Raw genomic sequence first — 27,104 nt, forward strand, 5'->3', positions numbered from 1 at the left:
GAGGCTGGAGTGAGCATCCCTATCACCGAAACTAGAACAAGCAGACCCTGGGTGTGCTTCGATTTGGGCCACTACAGAAGAGAGCACTATGTGGGTTAGGAAGCTGGACTAAACACCTTAAGTCCTTTTCAACAAACACTCAGCCCCACCTATCTGACCCTAGTTAGGATCTGGGTTCCTTAACCCAGTAGTAAATGTGTTTGAACTTAATCTTTAGGAAGCCTTTTGAGCCTATACCAAAATCATTATAAAAACTAGATTGAAGATTTTTGAGGGCAGGTCTCTTCTTTTTTACTGCTGTATTCCTAGTGCCTAGCATATGCTCGATGCACAGTGTAAACCAAATCTGAATTACTGTGGAGAGAAAAACATACTGTATGAAGAGGCAAACCAACAAAGGCAATGAGGGTGTGGTGTTGTAGAGACTTAAGAAATGGATTATGCTGGGCACAGTGGCTCATACCTCTAATCCTAGCATTTTGAGAGGCTGAGGCAGGAGGATTGCTTGAGCTCAGGAGTTCGAGACCAGCCTGGGCAACTTAGTGAGACCCCATCTCTACCAAAATAAAAATTTAAAAAATAGCCAAGCTTAATGACTTGTGTCTGTAGTCCCAGCTACTCAGGAGGCTGAGATGTGTGAATCGCTTGAGCCAGGAGGTTGAGGCTGCAGTGAGCATGATCGTGCCACTGCATTACAGCCTGGGCAATAGAGTGAGACCCCATCTCAAAAAAAAAATAAAAAATGATTGTTCAACATCCTACAGGTTGGTTTTAATTATTATTTTATTTTATTTTATTGACATAGGGTCTTATCTGTCACCCAGGCTAGAGTGCAGTGGCATGATCATGACTCACTGCAACCTCTGCCTCTTGAGTTCCAAGTGATTCTCGTGCCTCAGCCACCTGAGTGGCTAGGACTGCAGGCACCTGCCACCACACGCGGCTAAGTTGTATATTTTATTTTTTTTAGTAGACATGGGGTTTTGCCATGTTGACCAGGCTGGTCCCAAACTCCTGGCCTCAAGTGATCCACCTGTCTTCGCCTCCCAAAGTGCTGGGATTACAGGCTTGAGCCACAGTGCCCAGCCTAGGTGTTAAGTATTTTTAAAAATTCATTTTGTCAATGTCTACTGCAGCAAGGAGAAAAAAAAAGGACGTTCTGTTTGACTTTTCAAAAGTAAGTTTTGGCCAGGCACAGGGGCTCATGCCTATAATCCCAGCACTTTGAGAGGCCAAGGCAGGCGGATCAATTGAGCCCAGGAGTTTTTGAGACCAGCCTGGCCAGCGTGGCGAAACCCTGTCTCTATACAAAATACAAAAATTACCGGTCGTGGTGTTGTGCACTTGTAGTCCCAGCTACTCGGGAGGCTGAGGTGGGAGGATCACTTGATCCTGGGAGGCAGAAGTTGCAGTGAGCCATGATCACGCCACTGCACTCCAGCCTGGGCAGCAGAGTGAGACCCTGTCTCCAAAAAAAAAAAAAAAAAAATGTAAGTTTTGGTTTTCATTGTTATATCCCTAAGGGTGAGACCTTTTTGTCTTTGACACTGGTAGCCACCAGAAAGTGCAATAGAGTAACCCAGCAGTAATGTATTGACCTGTCAGAAGGCTAGTGTGGAACTGTTTTTTTCCTGTATAAAGTCAGTTCCCATGAACGTGAGCAAGAAGCACTTTATATATGTGATAAATTGGTACGATAGAATAATGGAAAGCTTCCAGTACCCCTTAGCTTCGTGACAGGCATTGTGCATGAACACTTCCCTGCATCGCTCACTCTAAACAAACCTGTGAGTTTGTAGCCTGAAAGAGTTGCAAATAATTTCACTTGGATCTTTGCGCTAATTCAGTCATTTTCCCCACAGACCAGAGTGAACTCTGAGCAGGAACACTTCCTCATTGTACCTTTTGGGCTTCTTTACAGTGAAGTGACTGCATCCAGTTTGGTAAGAATGTCCTTCTCTTTGGCAGCTTGTATGTGCAGGTCATATTAGGTCATTTGACATCTTCAGATCAGCTAAATATATAAAACCCAAGAAACAAGAAAGAGCCTGTGTTTTATGTGATGTGTTCAGTTACAGAAAAAACTTTGAGAGAAGTTACAAATATTGTAGCCTTGGGTTTCAGTAGTTTCTAGTTAGGGTAATTTGAAGTCCTCTTGTGGTGGGGTACATTGGCTCACACCTGTAATTCCAGTACTTTGGGAGGTCAGTGCGGGTGGATTGCTTGAGTCCAGAAGTTCGAGACCAGTCTGGCCAACATGACGATACCCCAACTCTACAAAAAAATACAAAAATTAGCCGGGCATGGTGGTGCGCACCTGTAGTCCCAGCTACCTGGGAGGCTGAGGTGGGCGAATTGTTGGAACCTGGGAGGTGGAGGATGCAGTAAGCCGAGGTTGCACCACTGCACTCCAGCCTGGGTGACAGAGCCAGACCATATCAAAAAAAAGGAAAGAAAAATGAAGTCCTCTTGGTATTTAAATGTTTTGTTTTTAATTTTCAGGTTAAGATCAATCTACAAGGAGATGTAGTGGATCGTGGAAGCACTAATCTGGGAGTAAATCAAGCCGGCTTCACCTTACACTCTGCAATTTATGCTGCACGCCCGGACGTGAAGTGCGTTGTGCACATTCACACCCCAGCAGGGGCCGCGGTGAGTGGCTGCCCTGGTAGCACCTCCAGTTTTAAAGCTGCTTAGTGAAAGGCACTGCACATTTCCTCTGACCTGCCCTTCCTTGTTTATAGTCAGTAAAACTACTTTTGTTGAATATAAAAGAAATGGTTTACCACTAAGTGTGACTTTCTTAAAATAATTTTTTTTTCCTTGTAAGGGATCCATATATCCCATTTAATTTGACAAACATGTAATAAGTCTGAAAATGCCTATTAGATTTAACAATTAGAAAATTATGGCTGGGCATGGTGGCTCATGCCTGTAGTCACACGGCTTTGGGATGCTGAGGTGGGAGGATTGCTGACCCCAGGAGTTGGAGACCAGCCTGGGCAGCATAGTGAGACCCCGTCTGTACAAAAAATATTTAAAAATTAACTAGGTGTAATGCATGCCTGTACTCCCAGCTACTTGGGAGGCTGAGGTGGGAAGATTTTTGAACCAAGGAGGTTGAGGTTTCAGTGAGCTATGATTGTGCCACTGAACTCTAGCCTGAGTGACAGTAAGACCTTGTCTCAAAAAAGTAAAATAATAGTAAACAAAACAAAGTTAAAGAGACTTGAGGGAGAGCTAAGATTTCAGGGTGTCAAAGACTGTGGGGAAGTGCAAAATGACAGCAGTAAGCAGGCACCTTGTTTGAGAACAAAAATGGGAAAAGAAGGAGAGGGCAAGCTGGGGTGGCGGGTTCAGGGTGCTGTGGGCTCAGGGAAGGGTTTTTGGGGTGCGGGAGACTTGAACATGAGGACAGTCTGTGAGGATGAGCTGGGGGAAGGGAGAGGTTGAAGCCTAGAAACCAACCTGTCCAGCTCCTCGCAGCCATCCAGGGGGACCCAGGCTGGATTGTGATGGGGAGAAGAAAAGGAGCGGCTGGGGGAAGAGACACAGGCAGTGCAGGCTGTTACGAGGCTTGGCTTCCAAGCTGCTCAGGAACCCTCCTCTTGCCCCTTCTGGTATGAACAGGCCACCCTGACAAAGCCCCAGACCCCTCCGTATGAAAGTGCACATGCAGGCTATCTGCTCAAAGTCATGTGAAAGCACAGTACTTGAGAAATATGCTTTTTATCGCCAATTCTGTGTAAGGACTTTTGGGGTTTATTGAACAACAGATGACCTTATTGATTCAGTAATGCTGTATTTTAATTGATCTTGGGTTTTTTTTTTTTTGGAGATGGAGTCTTGCTCTGTCACGCAGGCTGAAGTGCAGTGATGCACTCTCAGCTCACTGCAACCTCTGCCCCTTGGGTTCAAGCAATTCTCTTGCCTCAGCCTCCCAAGTAGCTGGGACTACAGGTGCACACCACCACGCCCGGCTGATTTTTGTAGTTTTAGTCAAGATGGGGTTTCATCATGTTGACCAGGCTGGTCTCGAACTCCAGACCTCAAGTGATCTGCCCACCTTGGCCTCCCAAAGTGCTGGGATTACAGGCGTGAACCACCACGCCCAACCTGATCTTGGTGTTTTAATGTCATGTGTGTTGGATTATTTGGATGAATATTACCTCTGGTTTGTTTCACGCTGAACGTAAGGTTCTTATGTCAACATCGTGGTTTAATAGATACATCATTGTGTGAATGATGTGATTTTTTTTTCCTGGAAGAATGCATGTCACTCCAGCCACTAAAATGTTTATGGATTTTTAAGAAGTATTAAAGGTACTTTTGACAGTATGGTTATGAACAGCTATCATGTAATGTGTTTTTGTTTGTTTTTTTGAGACAGGATCTCACTCTGTCTCCCAGGCTGGAGTACAGTGGCACGATCTTGGCTCACTGCAACTTCCACCTCCTGGGTTCTAAAAGATTCTCCCACCTCAGTCTCCTGAGTAGCTGGGACTACAGGCACATGCCACTTCACCTGGCTAATGTTTGTATTTTTTGGTAGAGATGGGGTTTCACCATGTTGACCAGGCTGGTCTTTAACTCCTGGCTTCAAGTGATCTGCCCGCCTTGGCTCCCAAATTACTGGATTTATGGGCACGAACCACTGCGCCCAGCCTGTTTTTAAAATTACCAAAATAATTTTGCTTGGTAAAGAAATTTCTTGTATGAGAGCTGATACTGTGGAAGGAGTTAAATGTGGTATGGTCTTTTTAGATGAACTTTTCTGTATGGAATTGTTGTACCTAAAGATAGTTTTTGAATCTTTGGAGCCTGTTACTTTAGGGTCATAATGTTGCTGTCTATAGGTCTTGTCTTTAGAAGACCTTCAAAAATAGCATATTCTGAGGCCACTCTGGGGAATTTTAGGAAACTTAAGGACTCTATGAACACTTAGATTTTTCTCTTTGAGAGTCAGTTTTACTTAATTACATGTAGAGAAATTATATAAGAAATTATATATAAATTGTATATATATAATTATATATATACAAACGTATAAATTTGCTTTCATCTAATTTTTAGGTGTTTCAATGTTATCTACAACCTAAGATAAAAAGTACACAAAACTTTAGAGCACTTGGAAAACCTCCTCCTTTTTGTTTTTTTTTTAAGAGATGAGGGTCTCATATGTAGCCCAGGCTGGCTTTGAATTCCTGCATTCAGGATTCCTTCTGCTTCAGCCTCTTGAGTAGCCTCTTGACTACAGATGCATGCCATCACATCTGGCTAATTTAAAAAATATTATTTGTAGAGACAGGGGTCTCTTTGTTGCCCAGGCTGACCTCGAACTTCCGGGCTCAGATGATCCACCTGCCTTAGCCTCTTGAATGTTGGAATTACAGGTGTGAGCCACCATACCTGACGGGAAGCCTTCTTTTGAAATGTGCTGAGTCCTCAGAGGAGTCTGTGGTCTGCTCCTTGCACTAGATGCAGTGCTCATTGTGTAATTAAATCCAGGTTTACATAGCACTTATAATCAGTGGGAAAAAGTCTAGAAAGATGTGGATTTTCTTTTGAAGCTCTCCTAATTTAAGGATAATTTTGTTTTTAAGTGTGAATTGTTAGCACTGGAAGTCAAGTTTGTCTTAAGTTCATAGATTGATTTGTTTTCAATAAGAGAACAAAAACACTTCCCTTCCTATTTTATTTCTGCGAGGAAAGCATTTACCATATCATTGGTCATTGTGTAACCCCGGCTTTCCTTCTTCATGGCGACCATTTGGTCTCTAGGTCTCTGCGATGAAATGTGGCCTCTTGCCAATCTCCCCGGAGGCGCTTTCCCTTGGAGAAGTGGCTTATCATGACTACCATGGCATTCTGGTTGATGAAGAGGAAAAAGTTTTGATTCAGAAAAATCTGGGGCCTAAAAGCAAGGTCAGTAGGCGTCTAATCTGGTATTTAAAGTACGGCAGAAAGAAGAATAAAGCAAAGGACCAGTCTTCTTGCCCAGCTCCATAGAGCATTCCTGCTTCCCCTCAGGTTCTTATTCTCCGGAACCATGGGCTCGTGTCAGTTGGAGAGACCGTTGAGGAGGCCTTCTATTACATCCATAACCTTGTGGTTGCCTGTGAGATCCAGGTAGGGGACAGCCATTCCAATCACTCTGCAGTTTATTTAGATGTGTCTGGGGTTCACATAGATTTTTTGATACTTACTGAGTAGGAGGGGAGTCTTTGAGCAATCTCTTTGTCGAAGATAAGCTCATGCATTTGGGACTTGATCAGGACAAATGCTGTTTCACTGATTGAAGTTGGCAAAGGATTACTGGACTTTACATTTCTAATTTTTAAATTTTCAAATATGTCCGTCACTACCGTTTATGGAGTACTGGTGTGTACCAGGCCTGGCATCAGGTGCTTAGCGTGTGTCATCTCATACGTGATGTCGTGTGAGCCCCCACAGTACCTTTGAAAAAGCAGGCATAAAGAAGTAGAGACTCAGAGAGTTGCCTGCAGCTTACAGCTGTGAGTTCCCCTCTGCTCTGTCAGCCCTTAGTTAATGTTCTCCCCTTTGCTTCTTGACTTATGTCTGTGGCGTAGTGAGGTCCCAAGTCCTTTGTAGGATCCTGAAAGGTGCTGTGTTTTCTCATTTCTCTGCCAACTTTGGTGCCCAGTATTTTTGTCATCCTAAAGAAATACATCTGAAAGTAAGCTTGTGATCAGTCTATCACTATGCATTCTACATTTTCTATTCTTACACTCTAGAGATTTGGTTTCTTTTGAAACCTGCATTTTTATTCAAGTCATCTGACCCTTTTGATCTCAGTAAGGAACTCAAGCCATGCTGTGTGTGTTTTGGAAAAGGTTCGAACTCTGGCCAGTGCAGGAGGACCAGACAACTTAGTCCTGCTGAATCCTGAGAAGTACAAAGCCAAGTCCCGTTCCCCAGGGTCTCCTGTAGGAGAAGGCACTGGATCGCTTCCCAAGTGGCAGATTGGTGAGCAGGAATTTGAAGCCCTCATGCGGATGCTTGATAATCTGGTAAGAGTGGTGCCACTACTTGATGATAAACCTTATGTCTAAAAGCACCAGTGTTGGTGTTCTTATAGCAAGTGAGATTGCTGTCTTTATGCAGTATCTGAATATTTTTACCCTCAAAGTCATGAAGAAGCAGTAAATTACAATAAAATATAGAGGTGAAGTGTTCCTGGTATTGTTTTTTTGTTTTTTTTTTTGTTTTTTTTTGAGAAGGAGTCTCGCTCTGTCGCCCAGGCTGGAGTGCAATGGCGTGATCTCGGCTCACTGCAAGCTCCGCCTCCCAGGTTCACGCCATTCTCCTGCCTCAGCCTGCTGAGTAGCTGGGACTACAGCCGCCCGCCACCACGCCTGGCTAATTTTTTGTATTTTTAGTAGACACGGGGTTTCACCGTGTTAGCCAGGATGGTCTCGATCTGCTGACCTCGTGATCCACCCGCCTTGGCCTCCCAAAGTGCTGGGATTACAGGCGTGAGCCACCGCGCCCGGCCTATTGTTTTATTATTATTATTATTATTTGAGATGGAGTCTCGCTCTGTCTCCCAGGCTGGAGTGCAGTGGTCGAGATCTCAGCTCACTGCAGGCTCCGCCTCCTGGGTTTTTACGCCATTCTCCTGCCTCAGCCTCCCGAGTAGCTGGGACTACAGGCGCCCGCCACCTCGCCTGGCTAGTTTTTTTGTATTTTTTAGTAGAGATGGGGTTTCACTGTGTTAGCCAGGATGGTCTCGATCTCCTGACCTCGTGATCCGCCCGTCTCGGCCTCCCAAAGTGCTGGGATTACAGGCGTGAGCCACCGCACCCGGCCTGTTTTATTTTTTAAAGATAACCTTTGTGTTTGGACTCAGTGGGGACAAGAGCACAGAGAATGCGTAGGCTGCTGGATGACCAGCTGCATCAGCTCAGTCCCCGCCGTCCCACAAGCAAGCGAGAGAGGTGGCGCTTAATAGGTCAGTCAGGTACCTAGGCTTTTGTCTTAACAGCAAGTCCTGGCTGTTTGGGGCCTGATGACTGTGTTACACGGGTATCCACTCCCTGTCCACGGTGTGGGAGCCCCTGAGCTGCTTATTGCAGGGACAGAACCCGGCATGGTCCAGAGGGCAGGCCTATGGGGCCTCCAGCACACAAGGAAAGTGAGCCCACACTGTGATAGGAGGACACACAGGATGTGTTCTGTGTTACAGGGTTGCCGTGAAGAATTTTATTCTTTTGCAAGGACTGGAGAGAAAATTTTATGTGGAAGGTAGCCCTTGGAAATGATCTCAAAGAATAGGTAGGATCTTAGCCTGAGTTTGAAAGCCTGGGGGAAAAAAAAAGGATGATAGCATGAAGAGGCCACAGCACAGCTGCAGACAACGGGAGTGGGGAGATGGGAACATGCACCGAATGGTGCACCTTTCAGGTTCATCTTGACTTTTATCAGGATCATTACTCAGTTCCTAGAGCTGTATTAGAACACTGCCCTTGGGGTCTCAGTCCTGCAGCCACATCATCAGACACAGGGCTCTGGAGCAGATCCCTTCCATGCTCCACATCAGACCTTTTAGATGGGGGTCACAGTGGTCCATCCTAACACCACGTGACCTCAAGAGGTGTAGATGTGAGGACATGCCAGTGTGGGGAAAGAAGGCCTCAGAGGGGCCAGTGTCCTTGTATGCTGCCAGCCAGTACTGGACAGGATCACAGATCACAGATGAGATGGGTGGCTTCAGGAGGCAGGAAGTTGAACTTTCCTAAAGGTGTGGAATAAAGAGAATTCATTGGTCTGATTCAGGCTATGTTAAATGTTACTGAAATTCTTTGCACTTGTGATGAATATTATCTGCTAGAAAGGAAAAACTGAGGGTTTTCTGCCTGGGTGCGATAGTCAATCAGTGGAGTAGACTCAATCAGTGACAGAGGAACAGAGAAGGCAGAGTCTAGTGTAACTTTTCAAAGTTCATATAATCAGTAAGATTGATTGCATTAATTGACTGTCTACTATTGAGTCATGAACGGGACACAGTTCTTGCCCTCAGGAGTTTATGACCTAATAAGAGAGATGGACAAATGAATCCCAAATGAGCCCTGCCCCTGTGATCTGTGCAGTCATAGGCATGATGAGAGCTTGCAGGCAGAGGTGGGTGCTGATTGGTCAAGGAAGTAGGAAGAGGAGCAAGAACTCACGAAGAAGGCTGAAGAAGCACTTAGAGTTGGGTGGCCAGCCAGGGTAGTGAAGCTGCAGGAACTCATAGCTGGAGAAAAAAACTTGAGAGTGGGACAGCCATGGCCCAGGTGTGTGTCAGGAGCCAGGTCATTCAGCATGGCTGCACAAGGTGAGGAGGGCTGGGGTTGGACCAGTTACACAGCCCCTGCCTCCTGGTAAATACGGCAACATTTCGCTGCTCTTCTACTTAAAGTCAGTGTAAGGAAGAGGGGAGAGGGGGTCAGAATGCACAGCAGCCACCAGAGACTGCGCTGAAAGCACGTCCTTGAGGGGAAGGTCAAAATCAGGCAGAAACTCTGATTTGGTAGGGAAGGAAGAGAAGGATGAATGATTAATAAGTAAAACATTCATTACAAAAAGCATGATGAATGTTTATTCACTGTCCTTAATGTGTACAGATTGTTTTAATATTAGAAGGCCATATAATTTATGAGAAATAAACTAGACAGGAATCACTAATCATAGTCCATGTTTTAATTTAGCATTGGGATTGGCATATATGTTGTTTGCTAATAACTAAGTATAGAATAGTTGCCAATTTCCACACTATAATGTATATTGCAACTGAGCACAGTGGCTCACGCCTGTGATCCCAGCACTTCAGGAGGCTGAGGTGGGAGACCAGGAGCTTAAGACCAGCCTGGGCAACATAGCGAGACTCCTCTCCACAAAAAATAAAAAAATTTCAAAAAGGGGGATATATTTCGTTGGAACTTCTACAGTTAGAAAAAAATGCTAAATTGTTCCCCCCACAAAAAAAAGTCAAGATACAATTTCAGTTTCTCAAAGAAGGAACAAATCCATATATATTTCTTTCTTTCTTTCTTTTTTTGGTAGAGACAGGATCTCATCATGTTGCCTAGGCTGGTGTTGAACTCCTGGGCTCAAGCAGTCCTCCCACCTCAGCCTCCCAAAGTGCTGGGATTACGGGTGTAAACTACCATGCCTGACCCAAATCCGTATTTTTAACTACAAGCCAGGTAGTAGTTCTGAGGTCTGAGTATTACTTCTGATTTTGGTTTAACAGCATTTAAAGGGGAAGAATAAAGAAAAATCCATATGGTGTCAGGAAAAAATGATGTTGATGAGTCCTGGGTGGTTTATTCTGAAGTTATGGAGATTACTGAGTCCTGGCTCTTTAAGCAGGAGGAAACTTGAATTAATAAGAAATGTGTTTTTCTGCAGATAGTCTTTATGGCAGAGTCATTATCTTTTATTATTCCTCAACAAAGCATGCTCAGAAATGGGAAAATTGCCACTACAGACATTTACCTTATCTTTCTGAGGATAATTATGAAAATAAAACCCAAAACAACTCCATTAGTGATTGTTACTACCTTTTTAAAAAAATGTAGGCCAGGCATGGTGGCTCATGCCTGTCATCCCAGCACTTTGGGAGGCCAAGGCAGGCGGATCACCTGAGGCCAGGAGTTCAAGACCAGCCTGGCCAACATGGTGAAATCCCTTCTTTACAAAAATTAGCCAGGTGTGGTGGAGGGTGCCTGTAATCCCAGCTACTCAGGAGGCTGAGGTAGAAGAATCGCTTGAACCCGGGAGGCAGAGGTTGCAGTGAGCCAAGGTCGAGCCACAGCACTCCAGCCTGGGTGACAGAGCGAGACTCCATCTCAAAGAAGACTCCATCTCAAAAAAAAAAAATTAAATAAGTAAATAAAATTATGGGGGACCGGGCATGGTGGCTCATGTCTGTAATCTCAGCACTTTGGGAGGCCGAGGCAGGCAGATCATCAGGTCAGGAGATCGAGACCGTCCTAGCTAACACAGTGAAACTCCATCTCTACTAAAAATGCAAAAAATTAGCTGGGTGTGGTGGCACGTGCCTGTAATCCCAGCGACTTGGGAGGCTGAGGCAGGAGAATCGCTTGAACCCGGGAGGTGGAGGTTGCAGTGAGCCAAGATGGCGCCACTGCACTCCAGCCTGGGCAGCAGAGTAAGACTCTGTCTTGAAAAAAAAATTAAATAAAAAAAAATTAAAAAAATATATTGACAGAGTGATTAGTAATGAAGGTGGCCCCCCAAAAAGAGCAGAGGGGAGAGAGAATTCTGAATTGAGAGGTATGTTTCTAGAGTACCACAGCCAGCAGGGCACGGGCCACTGAAGTTTCTTGTATATCTGGCCCCATGCAGTCCTTCCAAGTCCTCATTCTCTTGTGATGTATTGTGAAGGTGCTGTGAGTGACCTGGTTCAGGTGCGAATCTGTTAGGTTGTTTAGCAGACAGCTCTTCAGCATCCCCTATATTACCTGTCTGTGCTGTGCAACAAATCACTACAGACCTGGCGACTTCAAGCAGCAGCCATTTATTTCCCAGCTTCTTTGGGGCAGAAGTCCAGGCACAGCGAACTCAACCTAGGGTCTCATAAAGGCTGCATTCGGGGTGTTGGCTAGGGCTGGTTCTCATTATGAGACTTGACTCAGAGGATCCTCATCCAGGCTCTTCTAGCCTGGGGACAGAATTCCTTTTCTTAGGGCTGAAGCATTCTTGGCAGCTTTGCTTCTTCAGATCCAGCAGTGGAGAGAGAGACTCTTATAAGACAGCGCTACACTCTTCTATGATACAGCCCATCATCACCTTTTGTGAATTCCACTACTTAGAAGCAAGTCAGACATCTCACCCATGCTCAAGGTGGGAGGGGATTACAGGAGCTAGGGGCCTGGGGCCACTATGAAGTCTGTCTGTCACATTTAACAAGTGCTAAGCACTGGCCAGGAGACAGGCAGAGGATACCGTCCTTGCCCTTATAGATGCTGTCTGTGGGAGGACTCTGCAGACGAGTTGGTCCAGTAGAGGCGTGAAGTAAGTGGGGCCATCTTTTACCACAGAACACATGGTCATGAGGCAGAGCTGGAGGTGAATTTGGATGTTGTTGTATTCAGATGTAAAGTAATTTTGCTGAGAACCAGTTGTCATGAGTATACTTATTTACCTTACTTACCTAAAGATTATCACAGTATTTAAACTGTAACTTAAGAGGTAAAAGTCTATTAAGTAGGTTGATGAATATAACCTACACAGTAGCTGGCAGCAAGTAAGCCCTGTTTGGGTGTTCAACTTTAATTTTCTGCTGAAATATGTAAGCAAGAGAGTGCACCTACTGCAAGTGTTCAGTTTGTTGATTTTTAAAAACCGAACCCTCTGTATAACCAGCAGTCAGTAAGAGCAATGGTAGCAGCACCTCAGAACACCCCCAGCACCTCCTTCAGTTCACTTGTCCCATCCCAGGGGTGACAGCTGTCCTGTCTCCCAGGACAACCAAAACCAAGGTTGTTTTGCATCTTCTGCACTTTTAATGAATGGAGTTACATGGTCTATGTTCTTTGCAGATTGGTCTCTCTCACTCAGCTTTGCCTTCAGGAGAGTCGTCCACGTGGTTGGTTTGGAGCACATTGTGTCTCTAGGCCATCTTATGGAGACAGTACACTATCCATCTCCTATATGGATGGACCTTTGGGTTGTTTCCAACTGTGGTTTACGAGGAGTAGGGTTGCTCTTCACATTTTAATACCTGGCTTTTTGGTGATCATGTTTGCTTCTGTTGGGTATAAAATTAGGAGTGGAATTGCTGAGTCATAGGGTATGCATGTGTTCAACTTTTGTGGATATTTCCACATGATTTTCCAAAGTGAAACTCTGTTTTGAGATCTGGAATATTGACTGTCTTTCACTCTCCTTGGACCCTAGGGCTACAGAACTGGCTACCCTTATCGATACCCTGCTCTGAGAGAGAAGTCTAAAAAATACAGCGATGTGGAGGTTCCTGCTAGTGTCACAGGTTACTCCTTTGCTAGTGACGGTGATTCGGGCACTTGCTCCCCTCTCAGACACAGTTTTCAGAAGCAGCAGCGGGAGAAGACAAGATGGCTGAACTCTGGCCGGGGTGATGAAGCTTCCGAGGAGGGGCAGAATGGAAGCAGTCCCAAGTCGAAGACTAAGGTGTGGACGAACATTACACACGATCACGTGAAACCCTTGCTGCAGTCTCTCTCGTCCGGTGTCTGCGTGCCAAGCTGTATTACCAACTGCTTGGTCTGTGCCTACCTTACTGTTCATAGTTAGATGACGTAGAGCAAGTTGGGTAGCTGGGGCTTCGGAGGCTTTGGGAATCCAGCCTTTCTGACCCAGGTGTAAAGCGAACCTTCCTTATTCACTTTCTTGTAGTCTGAACCTAAGTCCACTGAATGCATTACTCAAATCCGGGTAATACTGTCTACTTGAAACTGCTTAAGATGTAATGTGACTCCGCAGTAGTTCCAGTGTATCTCCGTATATAGCAGAAATACAAAATAGTGTACATGTATTAACCTACAAATAGGAGCTCTTCTGATTTAATTCAAATTGTATTCAGGGACTCTTAATATTTCATGCACAAAAAGACACTTCAGTCCTAAACCTCATATTTTAGTGTTGTGGACTCCAGTGGTTTCAAGTCACTAAAGTTTCTTCTTTAAGTCTTCAGTGTTTTCTTAAGCAGTTTTCCCTCGTGGCTCCCTGGCGTGTTCTCTGCTGACCCTTGTCCCCTGCCCTTTAGTGTTACTCCCCTGCTTTCTATCCCAAAGCCTCCGAATGCACACCCCCAGCTGCCCTCTGCATGGACTGTTGCATGTGAGTAGACGGCCATAGTGGTGAGTCATCTTCTGACTCCTGCTGGGTGCGGCATGACCCAAGTGCAGCGCAGGCCATCTGCAGGCACCAGCGACAGACGCTGCAAGGGTGCTTCGTTTCAGCGGTAATGCCGCTCAGTTACCGTTTGCCCTGAGAGGTGCTCCCATGTCATGGTGCTGAGACCTCCTCTGAAGATCGGTCTTTACTCCTCCTGTAACCTACCTCTAACAGTCCACCCAGCTCTGCTTTAAACTGTAGAAGAGGCCCATTTCCAGAAGCCCCTGGAATGGAGGAGACAGAGGCTGAAGCAGACTCATCTATGCATGACTCGTTCATTAGGAGTTCAGTTGAAGTTAGATTCGATGCTCCTAAAACCTGGGCAACCAAATATTACATAAAGCGGGGCTTTCTTTTCCCCTTCTAACAGTGCTTTACTTTATAGATTTATTTAAAGAAAAAAGTTGTATCTTCTCCAGGTGGTCCTGGTGTTTTCCTGATGCAGTTGGTGAGAAGCCTCTGTGCTCCTGAGCGGCCATGGCACCTGGGCAGGGACCCTGTGTGGCCGTGGGGCTCCGAGCGTGGGAGTGCGTCTCTCCTCTTCTCTCCTCCCTCCTGGTCTCCTTTCCCCCCTTCCTGTCTTCCCCTTTTCTTTCATGTGTTTATTTTTTAGTTGTTTCACTTGTTCAAGGAAGTGGGCCTTATTAAAAAAAAAAAAAACAAAAAACCCAAAACACCTTTCTGTGGCTGATGGGAAGCACAGTGCTGAGTTGCCGTGAGGAATTTTCCCCAAGTGTTTAGGCAGCAGCACTAGCTGTATGTACCGTTAGCAAAACAACTAAGTCACTTTAGGCCTTTTAGTCAATGTGTACATCCAAGGGGAGGCCTGGCTCCGCATGTAAATTTGTTTCTTACTGTTCTGGAGGGATACAGATTCCATGCAGTGCTCCCAGGTTGGTATCTTTTCATTTATAATGACTGTTGTTACTTTTTCAAATGTGTTCAAGTTTCTGAGGTTGCTGTTTGAATGTTTTGACTAAAAATTATTTTTAATAAAACGCTGGAGTTGTTTTTATCTGAGAAGATAACCATCAGTGAGTACCCACAGCTCCATGCCCATTCCACACTCTCCTCGCAGTGGCTCAGCATTTGATGGTTTTGTTGCTTTTTTTTAAAGTTGTATGGTTTATGGCTATCTTACTGCCTCTCGAAAGTATTCTGAAAGGCATAACATTTGCTCTCGAAGATGGGCTTGTTTTAATGTTCAGTGCCTACTCATGCCTTAGAATTTGATGAAAAATCTCAAATTTGATTGGAGATCCAAAAAAAAATTATGAGTGGAAGGCTGAGCATGCTGACGAGATGCACTGATACTAAAACAGCCTTTAAATATTAAGGACTCATGAAGCGCTTCAAGTTTGTTTGGGATATTTTTGTAACACTCAAAAATATTAAGTTATATAAAATATTCGACATCACCAAACTCTTCTTCCAGGTAGCTACTGTGTAAGTGTCCGTACAGTAATTTTCTTGGGTTGAAATAGTTACGCAGACAGTGCATTCTGATGCTGTCATTTATTTTAACACAAAACTTTGGTGATGCCCACTCTTGCCTCACGGTGCAGGCTCCTCCCTACCCTCGGGTAGCAGCATCACATTGCTTTTCATGACCCTGTCATCTCATGCTTCCAGTTGGCTTTGGTGTTGGATGATTTTCAGAGTGGTGAACCAATGGTCTCTGAGGGGCCTCCCCTGCTGGTCCCAGGGTTATGGGGCTCAGCTCTGTCGTCAGCCTACTTTGTGACCCAGATTCAGCTGGGCTTTCCAGATGGTCCTTTTCCATCAGTCATGACTTTGACTTCCACTATTAACTGATCTTCATGTGGCTGCATCCTGCTGCCATGGCGACTCTGCTGAGTGACCCAGAAGATGTGGTCATTGGTTCATTCCTCTCTGTGATGTTCAGTGCATGACCAGATGTGAGATAAACTGAATAGATTGGATGCTATGTCACTTATTGTTGTCATAATTCTGACTTTTCAACTGTTCTTGATATTACAGTGGACTAAAGAGGATGGACATAGAACTTCCACCTCTGCTGTCCCTAACCTGTTTGTTCCATTGAACACTAACCCAAAAGAGGTCCAGGAGATGAGGAACAAGGTGTGTCCTGCGTCGGCACTCAGTGGGGGCTTGGGTGTGGGATTGGAAGGGATGCCAGCTGCTTTGGTGGGGGGGGTGTGCTTGCTTCTAGCAGAGGACATCTGCCGTTATTGCCACTGTTGTAACTGAAGCCATCTCTTCCCACTGCTGCTGTTCTACCATCAGTGTGAAGTATGAGCAGCAGACATCTTTTTTGGGCCCTGTTGAAATTTGAACTGATGTTTGCTCACAGGTCAGAACTGGAAGCTGCAAACCTGTTCTTAACAAGAGCAGACTCCTGTCCCTGATTTTCAGGGTTCATTCAAAGACTTGTGAGTGGCATTTGGTTTATCAGAGCAGGAGCCCTGCCAGTGCTCACATCACTAGACAACGGACATGCAGAGAGTGTTAATGACACCAAGTTAATGACAGTGAGAGATAGGTGCCCTGCCCAAGCATCTGAAAGATGTGGGGAGCTGGGAATAGTCTTCATCCCTGCAGACCAACACCCCACTAAGCAGGCATGGTGCTCACTCAGAACACATGGGGCCATCCTGCCTGCATAGGGCACGGGGAGAGCTGAAGTGTAGCTTCCATGTGGCTGGGACCCAAGTGCAGCGGCAGCATGGCTCCCAGGCAGCATGGCTGCTCAGGACCGCTGATATGTGCCTCTCCTTCCTATCCTCAGATCCGAGAGCAGAATTTACAGGACATTAAGACGGCTGGCCCTCAGTCCCAGGTTTTGTGTGGTGTAGTGATGGACAGGAGCCTCGTCCAGGTGAGAGTCCAGAGTGTCTCTGACATTAGTGGGTGGTGGCTGTGTGACCGCCTTCTCCAAAGTTATTCTGAAATTGAGAGAGTGACTTTATGAGGTAAGTATTCTAGGCAACCAGTTATCTTTGTTAAAATCTTCATGATGAGAAATAGTCCAGGCAGTTTTCCTTGAGTTCTAGATGGAGCGAGCATGCTGAGGGCTGTGTCCACCCGTCTGGTCCCCGCCCCTTGTAATGCATGCATATATGAGGGTGGCCCATACACCACCAGCTTTGGGGCTTAGATTTGGCCCGGGTTCAGCAGCATTCTGTGTAAGGAGCTAGGAGAGGGCGGGTTTAAGGGACTCCTGTTGTGGTACATATTGCTGTCTGCAACAAAGTGCTGCTTGGGTTGCAGAGGGCTGGGTGCCTGTAAATGTGGTGCACATTCACACACATTTCTACAAAATGACTCTACCTTGTGGCATTGAAGATAATTGGGTAAGTAGTTATCTCTGAAAACTAATATGCCACCTAATGCTTTAACACCTGACTCTGCAGGGGTAGACGATTGTTGGATTTGGCCAGCCGTGGTCCTGGTTTCGTGTTCAGTGTCTGCACGTCCCGCCATCATCACCGCCACATTTACTGTTGACAGCTGTCCCTGCTGCATGCTCTTAGCCAGCTCCATCCTGTGCTCTCAGTTGATACTTCACAGGCTGGGCCTGGTGTGCTCTGGTGACTCAGTTTACTGTTTCAGGATGCACCTCTCTCTGACTGTACGGAAACTATCGAAGGGCTCGAGCTTACAGAGCAGACCTTTAGTCCCGCTAAATCTCTCTCTTTTAGAAAGGTACTCACCGCCCTGTCCTCACTACCTGTCTATGCGCCTTGCTCCCCTCCCCTCCCCCTCCCCGTCTCCTCTCTTCAGGCATTGTCTTAGTTACCGAAGTAGCTTCAAATGGCTCTTTAAACTGTTGATGAGATTGTACAGAAGGTTCTGTTCTACCTGCTCGATTCTTTAATTAAAACACTTGGTATGAGGTGTGATAACAATCTCCAGCATTCGAAGTTGTTGCTGAGAAATGGCCAGTCTGAGCGATATGGTGCATTTCCGCAGTTCCGCATAGGACTTTGCCTTCTCCACGATGCTGACTGCAGACGGGCTCTTCTGGGCAGTCTGTTGTTGTTGGCAGCGGCCACTCCTGAGGGCCCTTCCACCCTCGCTGGTTCAGCTTTGACTGTAAATGTCATGAATGTAGCCACTGGAGGTCATATCATTGAAAGATGTCATTTCAGAGGAATGGGAATTCAGACAGTCTTTGTCAGCCCTTGTTGATAAAATGTATTTATTTACTTCAAAAATAAACCCTAAATAACATTTTTAAATGCCGCAGAGCAGAAAGACTTAGGAGAGTTTGAAACCCCACATCGTAATTTCCCTCTGTGCATGCGTATCTAGTGTGTGCAGTAGGTGGAAGATCTGTCTGAACCCACCCACATAGAAGGAAACCTTCCCTAAGCATTAGGCTGCTAGTGTGCAGGAGCTGGTGCCTTGGGCAGAAAGTGCCTGACCGCATGGTTGAGTCTTAGCTGAGAGGCATGGTTATATTCTTGTCAAAGGAAATTTCCAGAACCGTCTCTTTCACTTGACACACCTTCATTGAGATGCACATGTCACTTTAGTGGTGTTCCAGTTCCCATATAGAAGCGGGTTTGTAGCAAAGATTCTGTATTCCTGTCTGTAATCCCTGCTAATAACATTATTTTGCATATTTACTTATTAATTCCACAGGTCCTGTTTTTCCCTGTGCTTAGAGCGTACTTCCGGCTGCCATTCTTGGAAGAACTTCTCAGAGCAGGGGAGAAAGATGACTCTGCCTGTTGCTTGTTTTTCATCTTTTGACACTTTGTTGCGGTCTTGTCAGTTATTCTTTCTCTCAGGTGTGTGAGGGCTGTGCAGGCCATGAGCCCAGCTGGCCTCCTGTGTAGAGCCCACATGAGGGCAGCACTGAGGACCTTGTTAGGGCTCTCCAGAAAGCAGCCTGGGTCGCCGTGTTCAGCCACCAGTTACAGCTTTGTGTGCTCTGTCCCAGTGGTATTCAGATGTGGGTGTGTGTCACAGTCACCCAGGTGTTTCCTGAACGACAGAGGTAGGGTCTCTACCTTCTGAACACCATGCTCGCTGCAAGTGCTGCATCCAGGTGTAATTAGCAGAGAATACCACTGTACACTGACCCCACAGGAAGAGAGGTTGACCCCCTGGACAGAATTCCTTGTTCCAGCTTTGTGTTTTCTCTGCCTCCTTGTATCTGAAGTTCACTTTTGCACCCTTGATCTTTATCCCACACTGGCTAAAATACCCTCTTTTTGGTGAGAATGTGCTTTGGCTCCATGGGACTCCTTTACTGGGCGATTGTTCTACTTCCTTTCACGTGAACCTCAAAGCACAGACAGTCTTGCTCCTTTTGGAACATGGCGCTGCATGTTAAGAAGTTGAATTTCTCCTTGACCAAGCAAGGAGGACTGTGTCCTACACACTCCCCTCCCTAGTGCGGCGAGCACGTAGAAGCCTGCTTCCCGTCTGAGAACCTGAGGAATGGGTATTTGGGACTTAGGGAGCTGGGGATTTTCTGGAAAGGACTTTCCTTTGCCTTCCATTTCTACCTCACTGGCGATGGCCATTCCCACAGTGCAAGTGTTGCCTTCTGACAGAAGAAGGGACAGTGAGTCAGAGTTCAAACAGGAGTTCTAAGCCCAGCCGAAGGCTGTGTTGACTTTCCTTTGGGTGTCATAACATGTAGCCTGAAATACATATACATATATATGTATTTTTTGAGACAGGGTCTCACTCTGTTTTCCAGGCTGGAGTGTGGTTGGGCTATCTTGGCTCACTGCAGCCTCTGCTTCGCAGGCTCAAGCAATCCTCCCTCCTCCCACCTCAGCCTCCTGAGTAGCTGAGACTACAGGTGCACATCACCACACCTGGCTAATTTTTGTATTTTTTTGTAGAGACTGGGTTTGGCCATGTTGCCCAGGCTGGTCTCAAACTCCTGAGCTCAAGCAGTCCACCTAAAATGCTGGGATTTTAGGGTGTGAGCCACCTCATCCGGCATAACCTGAAATAATTTTGGCTGCCTTCTGGATTCAATTTTAAGTGAAATGAAGGATTAGAGATGAAGATGTGTGTCTACACTGCAAGCTGTTCAGCCCAGGGAAGGACTCTGTGTTCCCATGTGCACCTCACCGGGGGCTGTTCCCTGCCACCCTTCATGCTGTGTGGTAGAAATGCAGAGGGGCAGTAAGCTCAGCCCTCGGTTCTCTCACTGACCTGTGTTGAGCACCTAACCTGTGCATGGTCCAGCACTGGGAATGCCAGTCCAGATCCAAGTCGGCCTTGCTTGTAGATGAAAACCTGATGCTCAGAGAGGTCAGCCGCTAGCACAGTTTGCACAACCTCAGGCGGAGCTGTTGTTCCACCCAGGCTGCCTCAGTCAAGTACAGAAAGTGTTACTGGGCCTGTGTTTTGCCTTAGAGCCTTGTCAGGTGACAGGGAGGTGAGGGGAGTGGCAGGAAGGGAAGCTAGGTACATCCTGGTTTCCTGCCTGGGTTGTCCACGAGTGGCGTATGTTTCTCTGCATCTCAGTCATTGCTCTGTGTCCTTTCTTGCAGAGGAATGTGATTCTCTGTTCCCGTAACTGGTCTTGACAGCAGCTTGGCCCTTAGCTGTGGTCTTTGGAGGAGGGCGCTCTCCACCACTGGAGGCAGGGACCTGCTGCACTGTGCCTCGGGCTTCAGCTGTCTCAGTATGAGAGAGCCCCGCTTGTCCTTTGGGGCATCAAAATTGGGAACAAGGGCTTTGGTGTCTCTGTGCCAATGGATTTTATTTTTATTTTGAGACAGCATCTTACTCTGTGGCCCAGCCTGGAGTGCAGTGGTGCAATCATGGCTCACTGCAGCCTCTACCTCTCAGGCCAAAGGAATCCTCCCACCTCAGCCTCCTCAGTAGCTGGACTACAGGTGCATGCTACCACACGTGGCTAATTTTTAAATTTTTTGTAGAGACGAGGTCTCACTATGTTACCCAGGCTGCTCTTGAACTCCTGGGCTCAAGCAATTCTTCTGTCTTGGCCTCCCAAACTGCTGGGATTATAGGCATGAGCTCTGGTGCCTGGCTGATAGTCGATTCTTTTTGTTTGTTTGTTTGAGACGGAGCCTTGCTCTCTCGCCCAGGTTGCAGTGCAGTGGCGCAATCTTGGCTCACCTCAACCTCTGCCTCCTGCGTTCAAGTGATACTTTTGCCTCAGCCTCCCGAGTAACTGGGATTACAGGTGCGCACCACCACGCCTGGTTAATTTTTTTGTATTTTTAGTAGAGACGGATTTTCGCTGTGTTGGCCAGGGTGGTCTTGAACTCCTGACCTCAGGTGATCTACCCGCCTCAGGTTCCCAAAGTGCTGGGATTATAGGTGTGAGCCACAGTGCCTGGCCTGATAGTTGATTCTTGATATTTGATTCCTTTACTGATTTTAACCATTTGATTGAAATAAACTTAAGCATTTCTCTTGTGTCACCTTCTCATTTCACTGGCAGTGATATCAGGATGCAGGTGCAGCCAGCCAAACTGCCTTTGCTGGGATACCGTCTCTAGGGTGCCATCGTGTGAGGGCTCTTAGCAGTGGACAGCCCAGCCGGTCCTCCTTCAGATAGTGAGGCAGGCCTCTGGTCAGGGAAAGACTTGGCTCAGGCCACAGAGCTAACACATGGCAGACAGGACTCAGTTTCCTGTCTTGGTGAGGTAGGGCAGCTTCTTAACGAAAAGTCAATGGGCCTTGAGTCAGACCTGGTTCAGAAGAGGGTTCCCCTTGACCTGTTGACTGTCGAGAGTCTCCAGGCTCCCGGGCAAAAGTTGCCTATTCCAGCAGTCCATCTGTCCCTCCTGGGGTTCTGGGCTCTGGGCTCTGTGTCACTAGTCAGCACCGGGTACGCAGCATGCTAGTTGGTAACCTCTCAGCCCATCCCAGTCAGTCCAGGCTCCCCCGTCTCTGCTTGAGGAGCAGTCGGCCCGGGTGAGTTGAATTTCCAAAGTCAGCCCTGCTAGGACACTCACTATCTCTGGTGTTCACCCCTCACTGAGAGGAACACTAAAGGACCAGGCCTGGCATCCAAAGAATTGTGGATTCTCCTGTTTTTATTTGGTTTTGGAAGCTGTCATTCAGTCATGTGCACGTGTGTAAGTGCTGGGTAACTGTCTTAGAAGTGAGCTCCAGGGTAGCCGGGCGTGGTGGCGGGCACCTGTAGTCCCAGCTACTCGGGAGGCTGAAGCAGGAGAATGGCGTGAACCCGGGAGGTGGAGCTTGCCATGAGCTGAGATTGCGCCACTGCACTCCAGCCTGGGCGACAGTGCGAGACTCTGTCTCAAAAAAAAAAAAGAAAAGAAAAGAGCTCCAGGGAATTGGGGGACATTTTCCTGCCCCTGGCCCAATCAGGCTGCACTGTGGCCACAGCACTGTGCTGGGGCAGGTGGCTGTGAGTGGACCTCACCCCCTGACACCCACCCGGCCCACTGTGTTGGCCTCAGGCTCCCTCCTGCTTTAAGATTGGTGTGATCTGTGAGCCGCCTTTGTCCTTTGCTTTGCTTTCTTCTTTTTTTCTTTGGTACAAATGTTCAGTGTTCCAAATTCCTCAGCTAAACACTGGTGTCTTGGGACATTTTGTTATCTCTGAATGTTTTGGGATAAATTCCAGGAACTAGTTATAAACTAACCATAGTCAAAAGAACAGAACTTACCTGTGCTCTTAGAATATAAGCAAAGCTCTGAGCATGCCTTATGCTGAGTCTTGTAGCTTGTGACAATTTCTGATGTCATGAGGAAAAGTTACTGACTTTTAAACAGTAACGGGAAAGGGCCTCTTCCCCTTCTGTTCGACAGAGAGGAGTAGCGGGCACCCTCCCTGAGGTGCTCTGTGCTCTTGGGTCTGCATTGGGCTTTTTGCTTCTGAAACCTGGAAGGCTCTGTAAGATTTCTTCTGCGGTTAATGTCTGTTCATCGTGGCACTGACCTGTGTTTCCATTATCTACCACTGAAGGCTGCAGCTCAGCTTAGGCCTCGGGCCCATGGCAGTGCAGTCTCAGGGGTGTCTGCTCCTGGAAAGCCTCCTGTCCCCGCCCTGCCTGTAGCCTGCCTGGGAGGAGGGAGAGTCCCCGCTGGACTGGGCTCTTGCAGACCAGACATGCCTTTCATCCACAGGGAGAGCTGGTGACGGCCTCCAAGGCAATCATTGAGAAGGAGTACCAGCCCCACGTCATTGTGAGCACCACGGGCCCCAACCCCTTCACCACGCTCACAGACCGCGAGCTGGAGGAGTACCGCAGGGAGGTGGAGCGGAAGCAGAAGGGCTCTGAAGGTGAGTGCTTGTGGTCCTGGGCACTGCCACTCCAGAAGGTGTGCCCTGGGAGCTTCTCTGTGGTCCAGGTGCTGGCTGTGGGTGGTGATAAGAATAGTCACATGCATCAAAGTCAAACCAGAACTTTATCCAGTACTCATTTCCAACCTAGTCACTCAGGCCAGAATGGAAGAAATTGCAGGCCGGGCGTGGTGGCTCACGCCTTTAATCCCAGCACTTTGGGAGGCCGAGGCAGGTGGATCACCTGAGGTCAGGAGTTCGAGACCAGCCTGACAAACATGGAGAAACCCCATCTCTACTAAAAAGACAAAATTAGCCGGGTGTGGTGGTGCATGCCTGTAATCCCAGCTGCTACTCGGGAGGCTGAGTCAGGAGAATCGCATGAACCCGGGAGGCGGAGGTTGCGGTGAGCTGAGATCACGCCATTGCACTCCAGCCTGGGCAACAAGAGAGAAACTCCCATCTCAATTAAAAAAAAAAAAAAATTGCCAAGTTAGGCGCACTTGTGAGTGGCCCTGGCTAGGAGAGAGACGTGTGTAAATGACAACGTGGAGGACTAGTGGTGGCCACTCACAAGTGTCTGCGTGCCGTACTAAGGTACGCCAGGGTCCCTCTGCCAAAACAAGGCTGACCCTGAAGATGTCCTGCTGTGGCTCCATCCAACAGCTGTGATGAAGGTGGGGGTGAGAGGAGACAGCAGGAGTGAGGGGCAGCCCACAGAGCTCCAGGCTGGAAGGCATTGGTCCTTCTCCCAGGGGGTTTCTGTCCATATGGAGTGACCAGAACACTGACAAAAGAATTCGTTCATTTGTATCAGTTAGTGGGAAAGCCAGCATGCATATGATTATTATTCTTTTTGAGATGAAGTCTCACTCTGTCACCAGGCTGGAGTGCAGTGGCATGATCTCAGCTCACTGCAACCTCTGCCTCCCGGGTTCAAGCAATTCTCCTGCCTCAACCTTCTGAGTAGCTCAGACTACAGGTGCCCGCCACCACGCCCGGCTCATTTTTGTATTTTTAGTAGAGATGGGGTTTCACCATGTTGGCCAGGATGGTCTCAATATCTTAAACTTGTGATCCACCTGCCTCGGCCTCCCAAAGTGCTGGGATTATAGGCATGAGCCACCGTGCCCAGCCCTGAATATCTTTTTAAAGAGACATTTGTCTTTCTCTTTTTTAAAATTAATTATATTTTAAGTTTTGGGATACATATACAGAACGTGCAGGTTTGTTACATAGGTATACACGTGCCATGGTGGTTTGCTGCACCCATCAACCCATCATCTACATTTGGTATTTCTCCTAATGCTATCCTTCCCCTAGCACCACACCCCTGACAGGCCCTGGTGTGTGATGTTCCCTTTCCTGTGTCCATGTGTTCTCATTGTTCAACTCCCACTTTTAAGTGAGAACATGTGGTGTTTGGTTTTCTGTTCCTGTGTTTGCTAAGAATGATGGTTTCTAGCTTCATCCATGTCCCTGCAAAGGACATGAACTCATCCTTTCTTATGACTGCATAGTATTCCTTGGTGTGTATGTGCCACATTTTCTTTATCCAGTCTATCACTGATGGGCATTTGGGTTGGTTCCAAGTCTTTGGTATTGTGTATAGTGGTGCAGTACACATATGTGTGCGTATGTCTTTATAGTAGAATGTTTATAATCCTTTGGGTATATACCCAATAACGGGATTGCTGGGTCAAATGATATTTCTGGTTCTAGATCCTTGAGGAATCACCACGCTGTCTTCCACAATGGTTGAACTAATTTACACTCCCACCAACAGTGTAAAAGCGTTCCTGTTTCTCCACATCCTCTCCAGCTTCTGTTGTTTCCTGACTTTTTAATGATCGCCATTGTAACTGGTGTGAGATGGTATCTCATTGTGGTTTTGATTTGCATTTCTCTAATGACCAGTGATGATGAGCTTTTATTCCTATGTTTGTTGGCCACATAAATGTCTTCTTTTGAGAGGCGTCTGTTTATATCCTTCATCCGCTTTTTGATGGGGTTGTTTTTTTTCTTGTAAATTTGTTTAAGTTCCTTGTAGATCCTGGTTATCAGCCCTTTGTCAGATGGATAGATTGCAAAAATTTTCTCCCATTCTGTAGGTTCCCTTTTCACTCTGATGATAGTTTCTTCTGGTGTGCAGAAGCTCTTTAGTTTAATTAGATCCCATTTGTCAATTTTGGCTTTTGTTGCCATTGCTTTTGGTGTTTTAGTCATGAAGTCTTTGCCCATGCCTGTGTCCTGAATCGTATTGCCTAGGTTTTCTTCTAGGGTTTTTATGGTTTTAGGTCTTATGTTTAACCCATCTTGAGTTAATTTTTGTATAAGATGTAAGGAAGGTGTCCAGTTTCACTTTTCTGCATATGGCTAGCCAGTTTTCTTAACACCATTTGTTTAATAGGGAATCCTTTTCCCATTGCTTGTTTTTGTCCAATTTGTCAAAGATCAGATGGTTGTAGAGGTGTGACATTATTTCTGAGGCCTCTGTTCTGTTCTATTGGTCTATATAGCTGTTTTGGTACCAGTACCATGCTGTTTTGGTTACTGTAGCCTTGTAGTATAGTTTTAAGTCAAGTAGTGTGATGCCTACAGCTTTGTTCTTTTTGCTTAGCATTGTCTTGGCCATACATGCTTTTTTAGTTCCATATGAAATTTAAAGTAGTTTTTTCTAATTCTGTGAAGAAAGTCAGTGGTAGCTGGATGGGCATAGCATTGAATCTATGAATTACTTTGGGCAGTATGGCCATTTTCACAATATTGATTCTTTGTATCCATGAACATGGAATGTTTTTCTTTTTGTTTGTGTGCTCTCTTATTTCCTTGAGCAGTGGTTTGTAGTTCTCCTTGAAGAGGCCCTTCACATCCCTTGTAAGTTGTAGTCCCAGGTATTTTATTCTCTTTGTAGCAATTGTGAATGGGAGTTCACTCATGATTTGGCTCTTTGTCAATTATTGGTGTATAGGAATGCTTGTGATTTTTGCACATTGATTTTGTATCCTGAGACTTTGCTGAAGTTGCTTATCAGCTTAAGGAGATTTTGGGCTGAGATGATAGGGTTTTCTAAATATACAATCATGTCATCTGCAAACAGAGACAATTTGACTTCCTGTTTTCCTATTTGAATACGCTTTATTTCTTTCTCTTGCCTGATTGTCCTGGCCAGAACTTCTAATACTGTGTTGAATAGGAGTGGTGAGAGAGGGCATCCGTGTCCTGTGCCAGTTTTTAAAGGGAATGCTTCCAGCCTTTGCCCATTCAGTACGATATTGGCTGTGGGTTTGTCATAAATAGCTCTTAATACCTAGTTTATTGAGAGTTTTTAGCATGAGGGGATGTTGAATTTTATTGAAGCCCTTTTCTGCATCTATTGAGATAATCATGTGGTTTTTGTCGTTAGTTCTGTGTATACGATGGATTATGTTTATTGATTTGCATATGGTTTTTTTGTTATTTGTTGATTTTTTTTTTTTTTTTTTTTTTCTGAGACAGAGTCTCCCTCTGTTACCCAAGCTGGAGTGCAGTGGTGCAATCTTGGCTCACTGCAGCCTCTGCCTCCTGGATTCAAGCCTCAGCCTCCTGAGTACTTGAGACTACAGACGCATGCCACCACACCCGGCTAATTTTTGTATTTTTATTAGAGACAGGGTTTCACTGTGTTTGCCAGGATGGTCTCGATCTCCTGACCTCATGATCCACCTGCCTCGGCCTCCCAAAGTGCTGGGATTACAGGCGTGAGCCACTGCACCTGGCTGATTGTGTATATTGAACCAGCCTTGCATCCCAGGGATGAAGCCAACTTGATTGTGGTGGATAAGCTTTTTGATGTGCTGCTGGATTCGGTTTGCCAGTATTTTATTGAGGATTTTCGCATTGATGTTCATCAGGGATATTGGCCTGAAATTTTCTTTTTCTGTTGTGTCTCTGCCAGGTTTTGGTATAAGGATGATGC

The 27,104-nt window shown here is 46.3% G+C and overlaps 1 protein-coding gene across 9 annotated transcripts in view; it reads left to right on the top strand.

The window, feature by feature from the left end:
- ADD1 (adducin 1) overlaps window positions 1-27,104 on the top strand; it is a 92,912-nt gene that overhangs the window by 55,065 nt on the left and 10,743 nt on the right. For 3 of the 9 annotated variants that reach the window (XM_010384383.2, XM_010384387.2, XM_030920018.1), the window contains exons 5-14: window positions 1,863-1,943; window positions 2,503-2,652; window positions 5,782-5,925; window positions 6,031-6,129; window positions 6,855-7,031; window positions 12,928-13,272; window positions 15,907-16,008; window positions 16,676-16,765; window positions 17,500-17,592; window positions 22,990-23,146. In XM_010384383.2, coding sequence (XP_010382685.1) covers window positions 1,863-1,943; window positions 2,503-2,652; window positions 5,782-5,925; window positions 6,031-6,129; window positions 6,855-7,031; window positions 12,928-13,272; window positions 15,907-16,008; window positions 16,676-16,765; window positions 17,500-17,592; window positions 22,990-23,146 — 1,438 coding nt within the window. The remainder of the gene's footprint in view (window positions 1-1,862; window positions 1,944-2,502; window positions 2,653-5,781; window positions 5,926-6,030; window positions 6,130-6,854; window positions 7,032-12,927; window positions 13,273-15,906; window positions 16,009-16,675; window positions 16,766-17,499; window positions 17,593-22,989; window positions 23,147-27,104) is intronic. The other 6 variants (XM_010384389.2, XM_010384385.2, XM_010384390.2 and 3 more) reach the window with 3 other exon arrangements.

The sequence above is a fragment of the Rhinopithecus roxellana genome, chromosome 2, assembly GCF_007565055.1.
Source record: "Rhinopithecus roxellana isolate Shanxi Qingling chromosome 2, ASM756505v1, whole genome shotgun sequence".
Classification (NCBI taxonomy): domain Eukaryota; kingdom Metazoa; phylum Chordata; class Mammalia; order Primates; family Cercopithecidae; genus Rhinopithecus; species Rhinopithecus roxellana.